Here is a 20,223-nt window from a genome sequence, read left to right on the forward strand (position 1 = left end):
GCTGCGGCTCCAATTATACTCAGTTTCTATCCCTGGTACTTTGGGTTGATCCTTTAGCCAATACCGGTTCCGCCGTTTACTTGGATCATGTAGGTAAGTATGTTGGTTGGCACGTATGTGATGCATGATCAGCGCGCTACAAGTACGCCGGAACCGGTTGGTCGTAGAGTTTAATGCGGCCCCGCGAATTATAACAACCTTTCGCTTGGCCTTTGCTACCTAATCGTACCAATTTTTTGACTTTGCTACCTTACGAATGTTATGTTTGAAAAAGTGTATATTTTGCACCAATAGTTCTGAGAGTGGATACTAGGCTTCCGCTAACCATGTTCACCCGCACTAAATCAGGAGGAGACGATGCTTTGTCCAGTGACCTGTGCGTGTCTTCCACACTCTCGCGTTACATTGTTTAATTGACTATAATATCGTCGGTTATCGTCGGCCGGCCTTCGAGTTTATTTCTGTTAATTATGCCTGGTCGCATTTTCTGTTTAAATTTATTTTCTATCACACGTGCGAACCTTTTTCTATAGCTTTCGTGCACCACTCAAAATTGACCCATTTTAGCAGACGGCCATCGTGTTCCATAGTGTCGCGATATATGCCTTTACCCACACCGTTCCAACGTGTTTTATGACTGTTTTAAGCGAATGAAGGCGCACCCTTCTCCGGGTAAAATCGTCACCGCAAACTAATTTAAGGACTTTGTAGGATGATCGGGTTGGGTTTTTTTTTTATGATTCCTAACATATCCCGAAGTACCTCACCAAACCATAAGAAATTTAATGTTCCTACCCGACACTTTTCGATTTCACTAACTTCCAGCCGTTTTTTTGTAATAGAAATTACCCTTCTCTTCGATTCCGTAATGTCCACCCAAAACAATCGTTAAACTATCGTTCAAATCATCAAATTATTTTCAAGAAAAAATCCTTCAACTGGTTTTTTGTATTGACTGGCCTCGGTCTGTATCAAGTCTTTCGTCGTGTGACAATTTCGTCAACGGCGTTCATCGCTGAGGTATCCAGTGAGTACTAAAGTTCGGTGTTTTGGCGAAATACGTATTTGCTGTTTGTTCGTTTGATTCGTTCTTTACTTTACTCGGATAGTGTTTTGTGAATTATTATCGCTTGATCAGTATTGGCTGGGTTCGTTGGTAAATATATTTTGTTTTTGTTTTGAAGGTAACTTGCTACTACTTTAACTCTAATCTATTGGCTTTTTGATTTTGAACGTGTTCTCTCCCGGCCACCACCCAAATAGTGTACGGTATATAAATTTATTGCTTTTTTCATTATCGCCACGGGCATTGCTTATCCTTTTCATACTAATAGGACACATTTTACGTTCGAGTTTTTCTGCACCTCGCCGAAATGGGATTTTTGTCAGTTATACGTATATATATATATATACTTTTTTATGGGGTACAATAGTAAGCAAATTTGTATCAGTACTTCTTCAATCTCAGAAGTCAACACTATCGAAAACTACAGTTTTGTATTAATTTCTATATCCTATAAAAATCTAACGTCAGCTGCTTATTGAATATTGGAAGGCGTATTTATGTTTTTTTATTCCTTTCGTCTTTCCTGTGTTCATATAACGATTATCCTTCACCTGGTGCTGCGCTCCTGTTTTAACTCGCTTCGTTCGCTATCATGTATATCATAAGATATCCTATCATGTATTGTTTTACGGTATATAAAGTATTAATTTGTTATACATTCTTCTAAATATCACTACTAGTTTCGATAACGCATTTATGAATTGCCCATGGATGAATGGATGCTGACGAAGCGCCATCGTCACCGCTGCTGGTTGGCTTGAACTGGTCGAAGTTTGCCTCTATACTCGCGTCAACGTTCAACCTTCATAATGTGTTGATGTTACTGGCACTTTTTATAGTGTTATTACTTTTACCACACGGTTTTCCACGGTACCATTCTGTCCGCGAAAGAAATGTATATTAATGAAGCCTCTCGGTCAACATACTATTATCCGAAACTAACACAAGCGGGAATCGACACTACTGAACTGAACTGAGCAAGACGATGTCTGGTTAGTGACAACAGAAATAGTTTTCGTTTTACTGTCGTTTGATCGTAAATTATTTTACTGTATTTTTAAATCGCGTGGCATTTAGTCGTTTCATTTTGAGATTGCGTACAGATAGCCAAAATACAAAGAATGCAACAAATTAAAATCTCATATACCAATTATGATAGCAAATGGAAAAAGATCTTACGATTTTTTGGTGTCTGAAGATTTCTAACAGCGCAATAATGCCAATCCTAAATGGTAGTATATGATTTCAGCGTGCATATTAGTAACACAGCCCATAGGGTGGCCGATCATTGTCGGTAAGGCTTGCTTGCGCTACTGTAAGTGTCGCGAAGTGAATCATGTTTTTAAACATGTCTAACATTACAAATCAATGTGACGCATAGAAAACAGTAATGATAAGTTTTGTCGCAACTTTCATCATAAGGCCAGCCGGGTAGGAACCGTAGCAAACGCCCTTTAACTAGTGTACGGGTTCAATGTTTCTAGCAACCTGTCGATAGAACTTATCGTTTTAAACCTGACTGGTGCTTGGATGCATATGAAAGGAATCAACATATAAAAGAGTTTTGAGTTCGTGTGGTTAGCAACATATTTTAACCGTCATTAACTGTTTTATGTGCCTTCTGGGAAGTTGATTTGAATATTTGAGTAACATTATTAGGTCGTTCGCACCGTCATAACTGGAATAATGAAGATTGGTGATAGCAATAGTAGAGCATCATTAGTAGTAGCTGTAATTGTGTTAGTAATCTATTCGAATAGTGAGTGGTGTTAAGGGTCAGTAAGAATTTGGTAACACTGTTAGGCGTCTGTGTTTATCTACAATTGAATTTTAATCAGAAACATTTCATAAGTAGGTAAATTTGGTATATAAAGAAATTCTTGCTCAAAACACAGTACAATTGTGTGTGCCGATCCAGGATCGGTGCGCGCGTTGTGAACGCCAACTTGCTAGAGAGTCGTATATATCTTATGTACAAATTGCTTCCATTCTGTTGGAGCGTGGTATTTAGTTTTTACAGCAATGCTTTCACAATTCGCCAACGGCTGAGCGGCTCTGATGCTACAGCACCATAGACTCGTCTGCTCTTCTCCCAGACTCCTTTCGAAATCCTTTCGTTTTTTGCGCGTGATCTCAGGACACAACTCGTCGAATCGTCTCCTAAATAGTGAGCACTATTTGATTCGTTGTTTTGTAAATATAGTATATATGTGTATATTTATATACGTTTAAGGCCAGTTATTGTTTTCAATATAAATTCTCAACATACGCTTCGTTTCTGGTTTTTTGAAATTTGGCCGCCCGTGGCCGCATGTTCGTTTCGCTCCCTATGCTGCTGTCTTTCTAAAGTTGATAACAAGTGTTCACTAGTGTTACATGTCTAGAGTCTATCTGTTGTTAGCCTTGATTTTATATAGGGTATTAGAAGTTGTGTTTAGTTTGATTTATTCGAACTGTCACTACCAAGAACACGCTAGGTATAGTTTTTTTTTAATCTTTCCCTTCGTTTCTGCACCTCGTTGCGGCAATCGTAATGCTATAGCATCATCGATTTGGGTATATAATTCATGTTCAATAAGAAACTGGTTGCCCATACTTTTCTCTTTCTCTCGTTTTCATCCTCTATGCTTCATAGTTATTGTCCTAATGAACTGTTATACAAAAAAACAAAGGAAAATCTCCAAAAACAATCAACGTACAAACGGGTGTTTTGTTTCCTCATTGCTTACTATTTCTATCAATCTTTATGTTACTGTTCATTTCTTTAATCATTGCGCAATTGCTTATATACCTTAAAGTTACGATTTAGAATAGATTTAATATTAGTGTAGCTTCTGTTTTGTATGCTTTCGTCTTCGCCACACACTACTCTCTGGTTAACGCTACATCATCCAAGGGACATCCTACTATCATAGTTAATGTTGTTGTTCTCGTTGTGTCTTTAAAGCCATGAAAGAATGAATCACACTATCCGTCTGATTCGAGTAGTACGATCATTTGGTAGAACATCGTCTATAACTTGCCACATTTCTTTCTAACCTTACGCTGACTCTTTACACGTCTCATTTCCTTTGCGTATCAAAAGTAGCTATGGTGTAATAATGGACACTAAGTAAAGAAAGAACACGAGTTGGTTCTGAATTATCATTGAAAAAACACACTGAAGACAAGACTAATCTGCTGTTAACATAATGATGACAATTTATGGGGTGTATTATAGGAGATAGTAAAAGGATGGTTTAAATGAACGTGAGGTATAAAAAAAAGGAAATTTGTGAAAGGGTTCTTTTTGAGGCAAAACGAAAACTGTACGCTATTTTCGCCCGAGTTAATAAGCAGTGTGGCTCTTCATTTTCTTACACCTCTCGTATTCCTGTAGGCGCTCCCTCCGAGGTTAGTATTTTTCACGTGCATTTTCTTCGTTCGGCAATGTTCTTCATTCAGCACTAACTCTAGTATCGTTTAAGTTGGAAGAAGTAAGGCAATGTCTGTGGCACCGGACACCATCGTGTTGGAAGATCACTTTACCGCTCGTTTTTTTTCGCTCCCGCAGGCGCATTCCCGACGGACGTGTGGTTTGGGACATTACACTAGACTGTGTGTCGCCTAGTGTCGCGAAAAGGGATCAGATGGAACACGGAGTGAACGACCAAATTGGTCGACTCAGAGATCATCCTGTGGTTCTATTTTATCCTCGCGCGGTAACAACACCAGATACTGTCGGTCAATTTCGTCCTGCCGTTCCATCATTTCCGCCCTCCACGATGCCTCTGCGTGCTCAATGCCGGCAACGGTGGCTGCTGTTGCCACGGACGTGGCATCCGATCGCATCATGATATCAACTGCATGGCACTCGGGACCACTATTCGACAGACCGGCTAGATGGGACGGATGAGGTCCGCCACCGCCATGCCCGCCGCTTCCGCCGACAGCGGTAATGGCCGCAATATTGCCACTGGCCGTTTCGTAGTGTGATCGTTCGTTGTACAGCATGCCACTGGTGATGGTGTGCGTGGTTGGCTGGTAGAGCCGGTCGTGCATCATCGAAGGCGAATTGAGCGATTGCTCGTACTGCCGGTTGTCGAGCAGGTATGAACTGGTGATGGTGCTGACGACCGGGTAGTAGTGCCGCTCGTCACCGCGATACACCGGCACGAGCGGGTTGCTGGACAAGCTGCCCGATCCCGTATCGGCAACGACGGCCGCCACCGCAGCCGACGATACAAGCCCACTGGTGTCGTACATGCGCGTGTCACGGGGCATCATGCTTGCCGCGAACTCGTATCGCTCGTCTCGCGGAACCGGTATGTACTCCGATTGGAAGCTGTTGTCGCTGGCAATAACCGTCGTGGCCGCAGTAGCCGGGGCCACGGCTTGTATGGTGGCCGGCACGGACAGGGCCGGTGTAGGTGTGATCGCCTGATAGTACCGTTCATCGTCGAAGGTGTCTTTTAACGCGTCACCACCGATTCGCGTGCAAGCGGAGTAATACAAACAACATCACCGTAACACCGGAGTGCCGAGAGCCACAGAGAACCGGAAGAAACCGATGGGTGTACCCGCGTGTGGTGGAACGAATAACAGACCAGCAAGCGAAGGAACGAAACCCCAAAGAGTACAGACCAGAGCGGACGGACATCGATCGCCATCCGCGTTACGTAATAAATGACGGAGCGGTGGAAAAATGTAATAGAAAAGAGGAAATGAAAGTCAGTATAATTTTGATTTGAGTCAAACGGCACAACAGCAAGTTCCCGGTGGTTACCATCTCCGAGTGCATAGAGGGGTGTGTTAAAACAACTAAACAGAATTGGGGCCGAGCACGATGTTCGAAATGGCCCTGACGAGCAATCGTTTTTGAACATCGATCCTCTGCGTCCCTCCACGGTTTTGTGTTTTGCTATGACACGTATCGTTCTTTGGCTACTACCACCGGGGATGGATGCTGCTGGGCACATTTGGACAGTTTTATTAAACATCCTTCGACCAATCCACCCGCAAATGTTATTCGGGTGGATCGATCTCTTCAATAACCAATTCATTCACACCAACAACTGGCACACACTATCCGCGAGTTATCTAATTACTAATATACGAGTTTATCACATTTTGTTTGCACCGCGTAAACAGTTACACGGAATCGTATCGATTTCTGTGAATCGAAACACATTGGAATCTTTCGTTTACATTTGTGAGCAGAGCGAAATTATTACGAAACAATGAAGCAATAAATTATTTGATGTTACAATTCACGTTATTTGATAGCCCTTATAGTTACCCCGCCGAAGACTCTCCGCCTCTCCGCCGCAAACTGCTGCATGTGTGCTTTTGGGAGGAAGTTTAAGTTAGTAGTCATTTAGTAAAAACACCTTTGTTGACAAACACTCCCTGAGGAGCTTTTTTCATCGTAGAATCTCGGGACACTAAAAGTAAGATCAAAGATACGTGAGTAGTGAACTGTTCGTAACAGAAATAACGTTCGTTAATTCTACAAAATAATGTCAGCTGACGTCAAATTGGTACAAAACTGTTTGTAGATATAAAAATACTGAGGTTCATGTTTCCGGCAACCCGATGCCTAATCAATTATTGATGAAAGCCAACACATGTGTGAACACCACTATGAATCGCGTTTCGCGACGATTTTCTAGCCCTTGTGTGTTGTGGATGTCTATTTGCAACAGGATTCGAATACTTTCTTTAATCGGCCGTTTGAACCGGGTCGTAACAATAATAGTACAAGAAGAAACACAATCATATAGATGAGGAGAAGAGATTTACGAAGTGCAAATACTTGGTAAACCTGTAGGCGAGAAGCTTTAGGATTAGTGCCCTTACGAAGTCATGCAAACGTATTGTGGGCAACTTTACTTACATTCCCGATGATATCGGATAGCACATTGGTCACGATGCTTGAGGCATCTTTAAGGTTGAAAACCCCTTTGCGTCTTTGTTCGCTTTGATCACGGTCTGGCGACCTCTTCCGGGGAATTTCGTATGTACTGCAGCTACTGCATAGCAATCTGTCTACGGCGTGTTGGTTCTTACTAACTCCAGCTCCAGGGCTGAGCAGGTGACGTAGCAGCAACCGGAGAAATAGGCCGGGTCAGGACGCAGCATTCAAGTATTTCGTTGTTGTTGCAATCACTACGCCATAATATGCCTTGGAATTGAACGTTCAGCGTTGGGCAACGAGAACGTTTTAGAAGCGCTGGTATTTGGGCCACAGTTCTCGTTCAATACTGTGTGTTGTGAGAAACCAACTTCAGTAACCGTCCAGAGGTTTACGTTTTTTACGAAATTTTGTAATTTTCTGCCACTTTTAGCGTTGTTCAATGCAATGCTTCACTTTTAATGCCATCTATCACCAACAGCCCATGAAACTTGGGTGAATACGGCGGGTATGATAAGCCCAGCACTTCCTCGTAAGCATTTGTAGTGACTCCTCGTAATGCCATCTTGTTACCAATGCTGTCCTAGTACTCTGGCAGAACGGACTAGCACGGTTGTTGATCCTGTTACCAATAAACCGACCCCCGTAACATAAGAAAGATAATGTCATTAATTTATAACAAAAACCGAATCAATGACTAATAGCATCCACCGTATCACTAAGTCCATCAAACATTTGCCGATAAGGTGGATGGCTTTATGATCGGATTTTGCCGTTTCTGCACTATGAGTGCGCGAACATTGTGATGCCGTCCTCCACCGCAGGCTCGGCAGGCCGAGAAAACGGACCACTTTAATATGCTCTCTAGTGTAGGATGCGAATAGGTAGGTGTACTTACTCAAACGTAATGCACGAAAACTTTCTGTGCTCATAGTGAGGGGGGATATAGTTATGCTCTGGCTTTTCATCCTTGCGGTAGCATCGTGGCCTTGACATTCGGGAGACCACTAATCGCCCTGCGATACAAAATTCGACAAAGCGCTTATTTTGTGGCATTGACTGCGATTAATTTGGTTCCCGGTCCGGGTTGTTTTTCTCCTGAGCCGGTGGCGGAACTAGCTTTGCTGTGCAGAAAAGATAAAACTCGCGCCTCCGGCCAAACAGACGTACATATTCATATGAGCAGCTCTCCTGTGGTGTGATTGTGTCCTTGCGATTGATTGCTTTCCCAAGCGTGATGACGCAACGATTCTGCGAATGTGTTCGAAGTAAAGCTCACGGCAAGACATCATGCCAGGCTAAGGTTCTCCTGTGAAGCACCAGTACTAATCCAAGTACCCTACTTTAAATATAAAAATGCTCTCCCAAGGCTAGCATACGGTCGTCGGTGCGTTAGGACTGTACTACTTATTCAAGTACTGAAGAGCACACGTAGTGTGGCATGGCGTTGCACCTTGCAGAATTTCATCAGTGGAGTTATGTCTTGGTTTGTACTGTAAAGAGGAAATAGGAAGTATTATACAAATTCCCAATGCATTGTCTGTTTTTACGAAAATATAACTAGACAATCATAACCAGGTACAGATAATGGTTGGTTTTGTAAGATTTTATTTAGTATCGTTATAGTTATGCATTCGAAGGTGCCAAGTGACATACAAATCCACTGGAAGTTCTCTAAGACTGAGTCATTGTTTTATGCGAAACATTTCGATAATTCTCAGTCTATGCGTGCGCAATAAGGGACAAAGATTTAGTTGCAGCCTGTCAAAGTTCAATATTGGCTACCACAAACTTACAGCTAAAACATTTACGAGCCATTCGTGCAGGTGTTGTAGTCATCTTCCAACGTTTTGCGGTAATTAAAAACAAATGCTTCACATGTATCTGCTCTTTTGCTAACACGGCGACCTAATTGCTGCACATTCAGGATATCTCTTCTATGATAATTTTCTTACCGGCTTGCAAAACATATGCCACGGGAAGCGCAAATTGTGTGTGAAAAAGTCGTCAGTAAAAGAAGAGTTGAAATACTAGTTTATAATAAACTTCTAAATTTATCTTTTTCAAACTCTTATTCCATTTCCTCGTCTCATACCAAGTGAGGAAAGGTGTACTTTTATACGAAACGTTGTTTCATGCGCTACTGAAGCTGAGTCTGGAGAGAAGAGAAATCATGCTTTAGATAGAACGCGGCGCGCGTGCCGTGATTCGACAGTTGGTACATTTTGTTTTACAAAACTTAAATCAACTTGAGCCTGTATGTGCTCATTTCTTTGCGATCGTTCCCGCAAAAAAGCAAATTACTGTTAACTGGACAGAAGTTGTTTAATATTTGGTTTAATATCAACAACATCTGTGGTCAATCATTCTCGATTATAACTATTTAGAGAAAACATATAGTAAATGCTACAAGCTTTTGTTGGTGTAACATCGAATGGAATAGAGTTGCAAAAAAAAATTGAGGCACGGCTCTTCCTCCAATCAGGATAAATTTTCAATTACTTTTGAAAGAACATGCGCCACGTTCCCAAGCTAATTGAAGCCACCGTATTTCAGCGTAAGTGCAACCCACGTACGGTTGAATGGTCGTCTTGCGATCCATTGACGAAATTATGTTCAAGCCAGCATGCACACACACACGCTGGTCACTGTTGTAGCAAAATAGCTCCTGCGTGGTTTTAGGAAACAGTTTCGGCTACACAATTCACCAACTGGCGTAGCAATAGAGCTTCTATGCTTCTAGTCATGAACGAAGGTTTGTTGTGCACGAACGCGTACATGTATTGTTCACTATTTACGCTTCTTATCGGTGTCGGTTTCCCCTACCTACAATCCTGATTCTGCTTAGTTTGTTGTGTTGATAGTTATCGCTCTAAATTTATTCATCTTAACAACTAGAGTTTATGATTTACGTGTCATCGCATCTGTTTAGCACATGTTCCTTCCTCGGATGTATACATTTTGTGGTCAATGTAAGAGGAAAAGGTTGACATGTCTCTACGCTAGGTGTACACGAACTGAGACGTAATCAGTATTTTGTGGTATGTCGTTCCTCGCTAATTGCGCTTTAAGTATATCATTTACATTGTTTAAAACGTTAAAGCGCCATTTTTGCACGAAAACAAGAGCTCTCTCTGCCTACTGCGTCCAAAGAGAGGAAAACCCTTGTTTTGGAGGCCTATAGATGACAGATTTGAGCATAAAATAAGGACGAACTCGGAAGTCGTCAAAGGTAAAGTAATAAATTAAAGCCTACTGTAGTATAGATCGCACAGGTTAGTGGACACCACGCATCGCAATCATCGCAAACATAAAATCCTGTTCTGTCTATACTATTAAACTTCCATTCTGATGCTTTGCGCCCTTCTGACCCGCTCCTCCCGAAGGATGTGCTGGGCTGGATATTGGTGGGTAATAAAAAGATGGTGAAAACTTATGCAAGTAATTACATACTGGTATGATTCTACAACCGATCTCGTTATGCTTTGAAAACCTGTCTACTGCCACGGCGCGCACACTTGGTACGCATGTGGTGTTCCTTTCTCTTCGGTCATTACATCAAGTAAGCAAAGCCGGCTTTAGGTACTTAAAACCGGCGGCTAAACAGGCTTCCGGCCAAACGACCGATGTTGTCCTGATTATTGTTGGACCGGCCACCTCCTCCGAGGCCGCTGTTATTACTGGTCCAGCTTTTACCGCCTCCGCCGCCGCTGTTGTTGTCGTTGTTGCGGAAGGCATTGCCAGAATTGGAGTTTCCGCCGAAATTATTGTACGACATATTGGAATTAGCGGAGCCGATGGAACCCCCACCACCGCCCAGATTGAACAGTGACTGCGGTTTTTGGTTGTTTCCGCGGTTGTTGTTACCGAAACTACTGTTATCGTTGTAGTTGTTGCCGCCACGGTTGCTGTTGCCACCGCCGCCAAAATTAGCGCCAACATTATCATCGCTAAAGCGATTGTTGGACGAGTTGTTGCCTCGGCTGTTCATGCCACTATTAAAAGTGTTGCTGCCACCCGCCGCACCCACATTGTTGCCACCGAAAAGACCATCGCTGTCGTTGTTAAAGCGACTACCACCACTGCCACTACCGCCGGCGCCGCCGCCGTACGAGCTGGCACCTCCTCCAAAATTGGAGTTTCCGCCGCCGCCACCAAAGTTGTCGTTTCTGTTGTTACCAAAGTTGTCATTACGGTTGCCGCCAAAGTTGTCGTTATTGCCACGGTTGCCAAAGTTGTTACGGCCGCCGCCAAAATTGGTATCGTTCGAAAAACTGTCGTTGCGACCACCGCCAAAGTTGTCGTTGGAAAAATTGTTATCATTGTTGCGACCGAAGTTGTCATTCGAGAAGTTGTTGCCACCACCAACTCCTCCAAACCCACTATTGTTGTTACCACCGCCCATACTACCACCACCGAACGAGTTGTTGTCGTTGTAGTTGTTGTTGCGGTTCTGATTGTTCCGGTTACCCCCGCCGCCCATATTGTTCGGACGATTCACCATAGCCATATTGCCACCAGCTCCTCCACTACCGCCCATTCCACCACTAGCGAGACCCTGGGCCTGGTTATTGCCCCGCATGCCTCCCTTATTGTTGTTGTTGCTATTGTTGTTTTGGTTGCCTCCCGAAGCAACTCCAACAACCGTACCCTGCAACGGCGACTGTTGCTGCATATTTCCTCCTCCACGTTTGTTCATATTTTGGTTATTGTTACGGTTGTTCATGTTGTTGCGGTTGTTCATAAGACCACCGCCACCACCTACGGAACCGCCGGCGGCACCACTGCCACCACCGCCACCACGGGGGCCACCACTGTTCGGGTTCTGGTTGTTGCCGAAATTATTGTTCCCGGTAGTGTTGCTACTGTTGATATTGCCACCAACACCGCCGAGGCCACGATTGCCACCGACGTTAGAGTTCTGGTTGTTGCGGTTGCCGCCGCGGAAGTTCGAGTTGTTTTGACGGTTGTTCAGATTGCGGCCACCACCGCCACCGGCGCCGAAGCCACCGTCACCACCACCAAAGGCGTTGCCACTATTGTTACCGCCGCCTTGGTTGGAAATTGGTGGGTCGACGGAGTTGAACGAATTACCGCCGCGGTTGTGGCCCTGATTGCCACCACCGCCACCACCGGCCGCCAAGCTTTCGCCTACGTTCTTGCCGGACATAAATGCCAACCGTAAAAGGTCTTGAATAGCTTGGTTGTTATTCATATTATTGCCACCGTTATTGGGATTGAAGTGAGGTGGATTTCCGAAACCTGCAAAAGAGATGGGAAAGTTTATGGGGAAGAAAAAGAAAGAGAAAAATTGCCAATGAAATCCAACAAGTCTCTTATTCTCGTTAGGGTACAGTAATCTCGAGATGGTGGTAGGTCTGTGGGGACCGCACCTGTACTGTATTATGGAGAGGAATGTTTTAAAACCAAATGATTTGGCTGCATTTCTCCAACCGCACATAATCTTTGAACTCTTGACGATTCGTGCGGCTTCGTGCAACAACAACAAAAACAGTTTTGTCACTATTTGGCCTTGTAATTCGCGGTTCTATGTTACACCACTAAAGAAAAAATATTAACTCAATTCTGTCACGGGCACAGAATGGGCTTGGCTACAGTATTCAAAAACTGAGCGAAAAATTAAGGAAAATGTATCTACCGTTGTTCGTTTTCCTTTTTCACACGATTGTCAAGAGCCATTCATTATGTTTTACAGTTTAGAAAGTAACAGAAATACTCTATTCTACAAAAAGGTTTAACTAAATCGTTTGCTGAAACATTGGACTTAAAATTATGTTAATCTTGGATTTCTATTAATGTGGTGTGCCAGAAACAAAAGTTGGAAAATTTAAGTCTTCTACCATTTTGTTCATAATTTGGCCATTTTTTTAGAATAAGCCAGTAGGACACTACTACCATCACATTTTTCGTACTATTTTGTTATTAATGCTTGACACACTTTTGGTGCTATATTAATCCATTCACTCCGAGTTCAGCAAATAAGGTGTCCCCGCTCATTGATTTGTGTTCTTATAAACATTCAAACCAATTCAAGTGATATGAAATAAAAAAAACTCAACCGAAGGTTTAGTACTCCAGACACATGTGGCAAATATTGATTTAAAGTTCAACAAACGAAATTAAAACGTTTCGCTGGTCTCTTTTCGATCAAAGGGCCAATAAATCAAATCAAATTCATTAAGTACCTAAGTTATTTTGTATTTAGCTCCTTCTGATCACTTTGTTGATAGTTAAGTAGCATTTTTGATTGCGATAACCAAATAATCGAATGGGTGGAATAGTAAATGTAGATAAATAGGTGATATTAACATATACAATACTAAACACAACATGTGTTGATATGTTACCAGTACTAAGTGTGATGGGAAATAAATCTGCTAAAGATGCAGATATTTAAGTCGGGGTTTCAATGGGCATGAATCAAATAAGTTTGTGTGAGAAATAAACAAAGAGTGCTTACCAGGTGGACCACTGATTCGGGGACGCTTGCCACCGTGGAACGGACCGGGACCTCCGGCAGCATGAGGACTATTATTGGTGCCCATGAGCGGCCCTGCCCCGGTCGTCTTGTTCAGCATTTTCGGGTTGCGGCGCAACAGCCGAACGATGGTGCCAAGAATGCGAGGATCAGATTCATTGTACAGGCGGCGGCTGAGGTCTTTTGTGATCTTCGAAAAGACACAACTGACCGGCAGCTCGTCTTGTTTCATCTTCAGAATTTTTTCAACATCGGCAGCGTCGACAAACTCAACGAATGCCACCGAACGACTCTTTTTCGTCAATCGTACAACTTTACCTAATGGGCGCATCTTGCGGAAAATGGCATCCTCCGACAGGGCTACAGAAAAGGAAGGAGCAGAGAAGAATAGGGACAAAGATTAGATTTCAAACTTACTCGATTCGATCGTCCCGCGTGTTACTTACATTCGTTGATTTTGGAAAGCTTGAGGGTTTTCTGCTGGTTGAAGAACGAATCGGCACGTCCGGGCAGCACGTACAGATGGTGGTTGTTAAGCACTTTTTTGTCAAACATTTTGGTCGCATTCAGAGCATCGTTGCGGCGCGTGTAGTAAATCATGGCTGTTTTAACCGGCTGCGGGGCGCTTAGCCGGTAGGCCAAATGCTGCGGTGAAAAGATGAACTTTACCTCGCCGTCATGTGCCGAAAAGAACTCTTTCAGCACGTGTGATGGGCAGCTGAACGGGATGTTAGACACGTACACTGGATACAGCGTCTGTAGCTTGAACAGAGTTTCTTTGAGCGACTTGTCACCCTCACCGCCACGCTGCGAGCGTCCATCGCGTGGTTTTCCGTCAGTTGGGCGCGCCGTAGCCTTTCGCTTCACGGCAGCCACGCGCAACACCAAAGGACCATCATATTTCTTCACCGTGATCGGTTTGGTAGCTTCCTTGTTGGCTTCGGTTGGGGCCGGGAACGTGGTGCAGGCAAGTGCCTTCTCTACTGCCTCTTCGGACTTGAAGCAGATGATCGCATTATCTCCACAGTTACGTCGATTCACGAAATCGATATCGCCATACTGTTTGAAGTGATCGAACACTTGCTCCTCGGTAACGGAACGGTCGAGTGACGTCAAGTAGACGGATGTTTTATAGTTCGGCAACAGAGCGGATGACAGGTGCAAGGCGTGGATGCGCTTTCCGTCGAACACTTTGCCATTCAGCAGTTCGGCCGCCTTTTGCGCCTGCTCCTCCGTTTCATAGAAGATCCGCGCGTAATAGTTCGACGATGATTGGTTTACGTTGTTAGCCACCGCCTCCGTAATGGTGCCGGCCTCTGAGCAAGCTTTCTTCAGCTCCTCAGTATCCTCGACCCATTTCTGCGGAACATTCAGCAGCTGCACACGGTTGCGGTTGCGGAAGAACAGTTTGGCCGCACGCCACAAATCAACGTGCTGGTTCTGATCGCGTCCGTTCACGTCGTAAGCCTTCAATCCGGAAGAATTCAACTTCTCCAGCACGGCGGTTTTATCGGCATCCTTGCCAAGATGCACGTATCCCAGCGGATGAAAGATGAATACCTGCGTCACTTCGCTGTGTTCCTTCACAAGATCATAGAGCTTTTCCTCGGTCATGTCATCGTCGACGACCATCACAATAACATCCTTCTTCGTGTAACGAATCGTGATGTACTCCATGTGAATGCGCAAACGACGCTCGTTCAACATTGTCCCATCCTTCTCATCGATCGCCTTCTGGGCGCTGTTCTTATCCTTAAACAGCAACAGTGCCAGCGTGTTGCGTAGATAGTGATAAATATCAACGCGCTCTATCTCGTGACCGGCAAAGTGATCCCTAAGCTGCTGTTCAGTAACATCCTTGGGTAAGTTCCCGACGTTAATTTTACGTTGGTGCTCTGAAAAGCAGAAACATCCCACACAAGTGTTGGTATTTTTTTTTACATATAATAATCCCTCTATAATGTTGCATTCCTTCGAACAACCCAAAATCCATAATCATTACAAACCATGGAGTTTGGATAAAAATATTTTGCGTTAGAATTTACACACTTTATTTCTCCGAGGACAGCGTTAGTTTTTACGCTTCCATGAAATTAGATCATGATCCCATGCCAAATAAACGAAGATTATCAAAATTGATTAAAAAATCGAAAAATTACCACTTGTTTTCAACTAAATCACACATAAGCTGTATCATTCGAAGCAGTCGATCAAAAAAAAATTGACGATTTAGGTATTTCATCATGAGAAGAGTAAGCGGCGTCACTGGCACCGCCATCTTGAATTATTCTACCCACAGCGCAGCGCTAGCGCTACGCGAACAAGGCCGCCGCCATTTTTACTGCATGCTATATGATAAAGTTCAAAGCAAGTGAAAATCTTTGCTTACCATTGTCCTTTTGAGTTTCTCCCTCATTTCCATCATTATCGGCATTGGTAGTTTCTGGGAAATGGGAAACGCAAATAATATTATAGGTAAAGACGTTTTCAGGGGTATTTTTCACACATTTTCAGAGAAGCAAAAAAAGAAAAAAGCGTGAAACTCACCCTCGGCTTCAGCTTCTGCTTCCGCGGTTGCGACTACGGCATTCTTCTCGGTTTCAGTCATCATAGGTTTTTAATTGGTCGCTTCTAAAAGTACGTTTCGAATAATCGTTCACTTCACTGCACTTGTTTTTTAATTCCAAGGTTAGAAAACTTAGGTCAGCTCTTTTCACTGTTAAAAATCCGAGAAGAAACGACGACACGATGCAGCACACTCCGCAAGAGGCGAACAAATGAGCGGAAAAGCTACGATTTTACCGAAGCTAAGATTTTAACGAAACTACGATTTTAACGAAGCTTCGATTTTACAGCGGCGCTAGTGTCGGACATTCGGACAGGTAAAATCTCTGGAGTAATGGTAGTTGATATTAAAAAGTTGGTAGTGGTATTAAAAACGGAAAATAGAAAAATAATTAAAATCACCCTCAAACGCACTTTGCATCAAATCAACCATCTGAATCAAATCATCTGACGTGATATTAATAATATACACAGGCTCAAACGGTTTCGGGTGCGGTTTCACAGGGTCAAACACGGCAGGGTTGTGTGCAAAGCTACCAAAAGCGGTTGTCAGTGTCAGTTAGTGGCATTAATTTATTCATGAACTAAGCAATCCTAAAAAATCATCAAACATTTTTCTCGGAAGGTTGTTGGTGGACGAGATGGCTTCCAAAAATACGAAAATACAATTGAAAATCGAAGAAGATATAAGGATAAATATTCATCGGCAAATAGATTTGTTTCTGCAGGACGAGAAGCAAAGTGAGTACGATTTTCCGACCAACCTCACGAATCTACATCGCGCCTACATCCACGAGTATGTGAAAAACAAACGCCTGAAATCGAAATCTCACGGGAAAGGTAGGCACGGAGAGAGAGTGCCATCACCAGAAGGACTAATTAAACTATTTCATCGCAGGCGAGGAGCGTTATTTGACAATTTACAAAACGAGTTTGTCCGCCATCACACACGACGACGCGCGTTTGGACTTGACCGATCAATCAATCGATATGATCATGGAGCTTCAGAATGCGTATGGTGCACAAGGAAATCGAGCGAAGGGCATTCCGAAGGGCAAACGCAGCGCATTCCGATCGTGTAGCGTTTATCTAGCTTCTGCGCCACCTTCGGTACCGCCCAGAGTGCACCCAGTCGCCAGTGTGTTCGACGAACGCATGCGGCTTCCGATAGCACAATTTAAAGACATCATACTGAAGTGCACGCAACAAAACCAAGTGATCATCATATCGGGAAATACAGGTTCGGGAAAAACGACACAAGTACCCCAGTTCGTGATGGATGTCGCTTCCCAAAATGGAGCACCGTGTCGTATCATCTGCACACAGCCTAGACGAATTAGCGCAGTTACGGTCGCTGAGCGAGTGTGTTTCGAGCGCAATGAACCGCTGGGCGATAGGGTCGGCTACCAAATTCGGCTCGAAAGCCGTTCTAAGCCGTCGACTAACTTGGTGTTCTGCACGAACGGCGTGCTGTTGCGCTGTCTTACGGGGAAAGGCGTCTCGAAATTTCTCAACAACGTAACACACATTATTATCGATGAGGTACATGAACGGGATCAGTATTCCGATTTTTTGTTGATCGCGTTAAAGGACAACCTGCCGAAACATCCCCAACTGAAGGTGATACTGATGTCGGCCACCATCGAATCGAACACCTTCTCACAGTACTTCAACAACTGTCCAGTCATTGAGATACCCGGACGATTGTTTCCGATTGAAAGTTTTTATCTGGAAGATATCCTTTTCACAATGGACACATACAACCGCACGGTGAAGGATGTGAAAACAAAAATTATGAGCAATATCGAGCATTTACAATCATTGGGCGGCGCCAGAAGACACCATTCGTCGACCGCCAATATGGACGACGAGAGCATTCTGCTGATGAATGACATACTGGAAGTTTGCTGGATCGAGAACAATCCGGACGCGTTCCATCACTTTTTTGCCCTGGTACAAGAGGAAAACATTCCGGTTGATTTCCAACATACGGAAACTAAAATGACCGCCCTTATGATTGCGGCTGCAAAAGGTGAGTGCACTGGCCAGGTGACGAACTATCGCTTTCCAAGGGTCATTCCTTGATGTTAGACAATGTTACGTTTATTGTCTAATGTTCTAATCTTGTTTTCTATTTCACTCCCTCCGTTGCAAGGCTATATCGAAATAGTACAAAACTTGCTCGATATCGGGGCCAATCCGTGCGTCCAGGAAAAGCACAACTACACTGCGTACGATTGGGCTTGCTTCATCCACGGTAACAGTGTTTGCTCACAGCTGCTGGCGAATGCGATGAAACATGCCGAATCCAAGCAATCCCAGCCAATCTCCTTGACGCCACACGCGGCAAAGCAGCTACTCGATGCCTACCACACATCGTTCGGCGATGAACGGATCGATCACAATCTGATCATCGACGTGATACAGTTCATCTGCACCACTCAGCCGGAAGGAGGCATTCTCGTGTTTCTGCCCGGGTTCGAGGACATTCAGGACATCTACGAGCTGCTGAACACGCGCCTCGCCCCCTACCAGCGGTTGAAGGTGTTTATGCTCCACAGTAAGATGCAAACGATCGATCAGCATGCTGTATTCCGTCCTGCTCCACAAGGTGTGCGCAAAATCGTTCTCGCTACAAATATTGCCGAAACGTCCATCACCATGGATGATGTGGGGTACGTGATCGACAGCGGTAAGGTGAAACAGAAGTACTACGATTCCGTCACAGCCACCAACTCGTTGACGGCAACCTGGATATCGCAGGCCTGTGCTACGCAGCGGGCAGGACGCGCTGGTCGCACTAAACCTGGAACCTGCTTTCGCCTCTACAGTCGGGCACGGCTCGAAGCGATGGATCAGTTCACGTTGCCCGAAATCATGCGCGTGCCGCTGACGGAAATCTGTCTCAATACGGCACTTCTCACCAATGGAGCTTCGATACACGACTTTCTGAACCGTGCTTTGCAACCTCCGGCTGCGACGAGCGTAAAGCAGAGTGTAAAGTACCTGCAGAAGGTCGGAGCGTTGGATGATGACGAAAATCTGACCGATCTGGGTCTAATACTGGCCGAGTTGCCTGTCGATGCACGGTTAGGCAAAATGCTGCTCTACGGTATCCTGCTCAAGTGCTACGAGCCAGTACTGCTTATTGTCAGTCTTCTGAGCGTTAACGACCTCTTCGTGATACCGTCGTACGCGAGTGATAAGGAAAAAGTACGCAAGGCACGCCGCGAGCTAGCGGAGGATTCATTTAGCGATTGTTTTTGCCTACTCCGTGCGTACCAGAGATGGTATGAGGCACGATCGGTTGCAAAACGGAAGGACATTTGCAGTCGCTTTTTCCTTAGCCACAGCAAACTGACGATGGTGTACGATTTACGCTGTAAGCTGCACAGCCATCTGTGCTCGATGGGATTGATCAAAACCTTCGGGCCGGGAAATATTGAAGACGTGAACCAATTCGCCGGCAACTGGTGTTTCGTGAAGGCGTGCTTGCTGGTTGGGCTGTATCCCAACGTTTGCCACCTGGAGAAGTATTCGAAGGCTATGAAAACTAGGTTTGAAAAGAAAATATTCGTACACCCATCGTCGGTGTTAGCGGATAAGAGTCTGGCGAAGAAGCCAAACGATAAAGACGCTATGCTGTGGCTCCCGACCGAGTGGATCGCATTCGAGGAGAAGTACAAATCTGGCCGCGGCTCAATGATACGCTGCAACACTGTCCTAACACCGCTAACGATCGCGATATTTGCCGGGCCTCTGTACTTTGACGAGTCGGAATCGCTCGTCGAGTGTGAACAATCGGAATCGGTGGGACGGTGTAAAATAGCGATCGACGATTGGATTAACTTTATTGTCGATACGCACGTGGCACAAGCAGCGCTACGTACAAGGCGTATGGTGAGCGATCTTTTCCTAAAGTTCATCCAAAATCCACGCACTTTTCAACTCAATACGATGGAGTACAAGTTCTTGCAAACATTGGGAAAGCTGCTTGCTGTGGAGGATAGCGCGGTACATCTGACAAATCGTGTGGAGATAACTGGCAATAGGAGAATTTTCAATAAATCACACGACCAACGGCGCGCTGGCGGGCGAGATGATGGGAAAAGGGTGGTAAGTTCCGGCGCGCATCATCAGCAGTAGCATTAGAACGAGCGTGCAGCACTGGGATCCCCAAACGATAGACGAGTAAATGTA

The 20,223-nt window shown here is 44.4% G+C and overlaps 3 protein-coding genes across 3 annotated transcripts; 1 reads left to right on the top strand and 2 right to left on the bottom strand.

The window, feature by feature from the left end:
- Positions 1–4,365: 4,365 nt before the first annotated feature.
- On the bottom strand, positions 4,366–5,560 carry LOC128270093 (uncharacterized; the record flags this gene model as incomplete). The annotated part of the gene is made up of 1 exon (XM_053007499.1): positions 4,366–5,560. A coding segment is annotated over one exon (831 nt), but the record flags the coding sequence as incomplete, so codon positions are not given.
- LOC128275168 (uncharacterized) lies at positions 5,472–16,112 on the bottom strand. Its single transcript, XM_053013579.1, has 5 exons — positions 16,006–16,112; positions 15,848–15,901; positions 13,905–15,353; positions 13,441–13,818; positions 5,472–12,221 (listed from the first exon to the last, which is right to left on the bottom strand). The coding sequence occupies exons 1-5, from the start codon at positions 16,067–16,069 to the stop codon at positions 10,546–10,548; spliced, it is 3,621 nt and encodes a 1,206-aa protein (XP_052869539.1). The 5' UTR covers positions 16,070–16,112; the 3' UTR covers positions 5,472–10,545.
- A 552-nt stretch (positions 16,113–16,664) lies between these two features.
- Positions 16,665–20,206, top strand: LOC128272695 (3'-5' RNA helicase YTHDC2-like). The gene is made up of 3 exons (XM_053010560.1): positions 16,665–16,863; positions 16,922–18,055; positions 18,179–20,206. Exons 1-3 carry the CDS (start codon positions 16,665–16,667, stop codon positions 20,167–20,169), a joined length of 3,324 nt encoding a protein of 1,107 aa, XP_052866520.1. The 3' UTR covers positions 20,170–20,206.
- The last annotated feature ends 17 nt before the right edge of the window (positions 20,207–20,223 follow it).

Source organism: Anopheles cruzii, chromosome 3 (genome assembly GCF_943734635.1).
Source record: "Anopheles cruzii chromosome 3, idAnoCruzAS_RS32_06, whole genome shotgun sequence".
Lineage (NCBI taxonomy): Eukaryota > Metazoa > Arthropoda > Insecta > Diptera > Culicidae > Anopheles > Anopheles cruzii.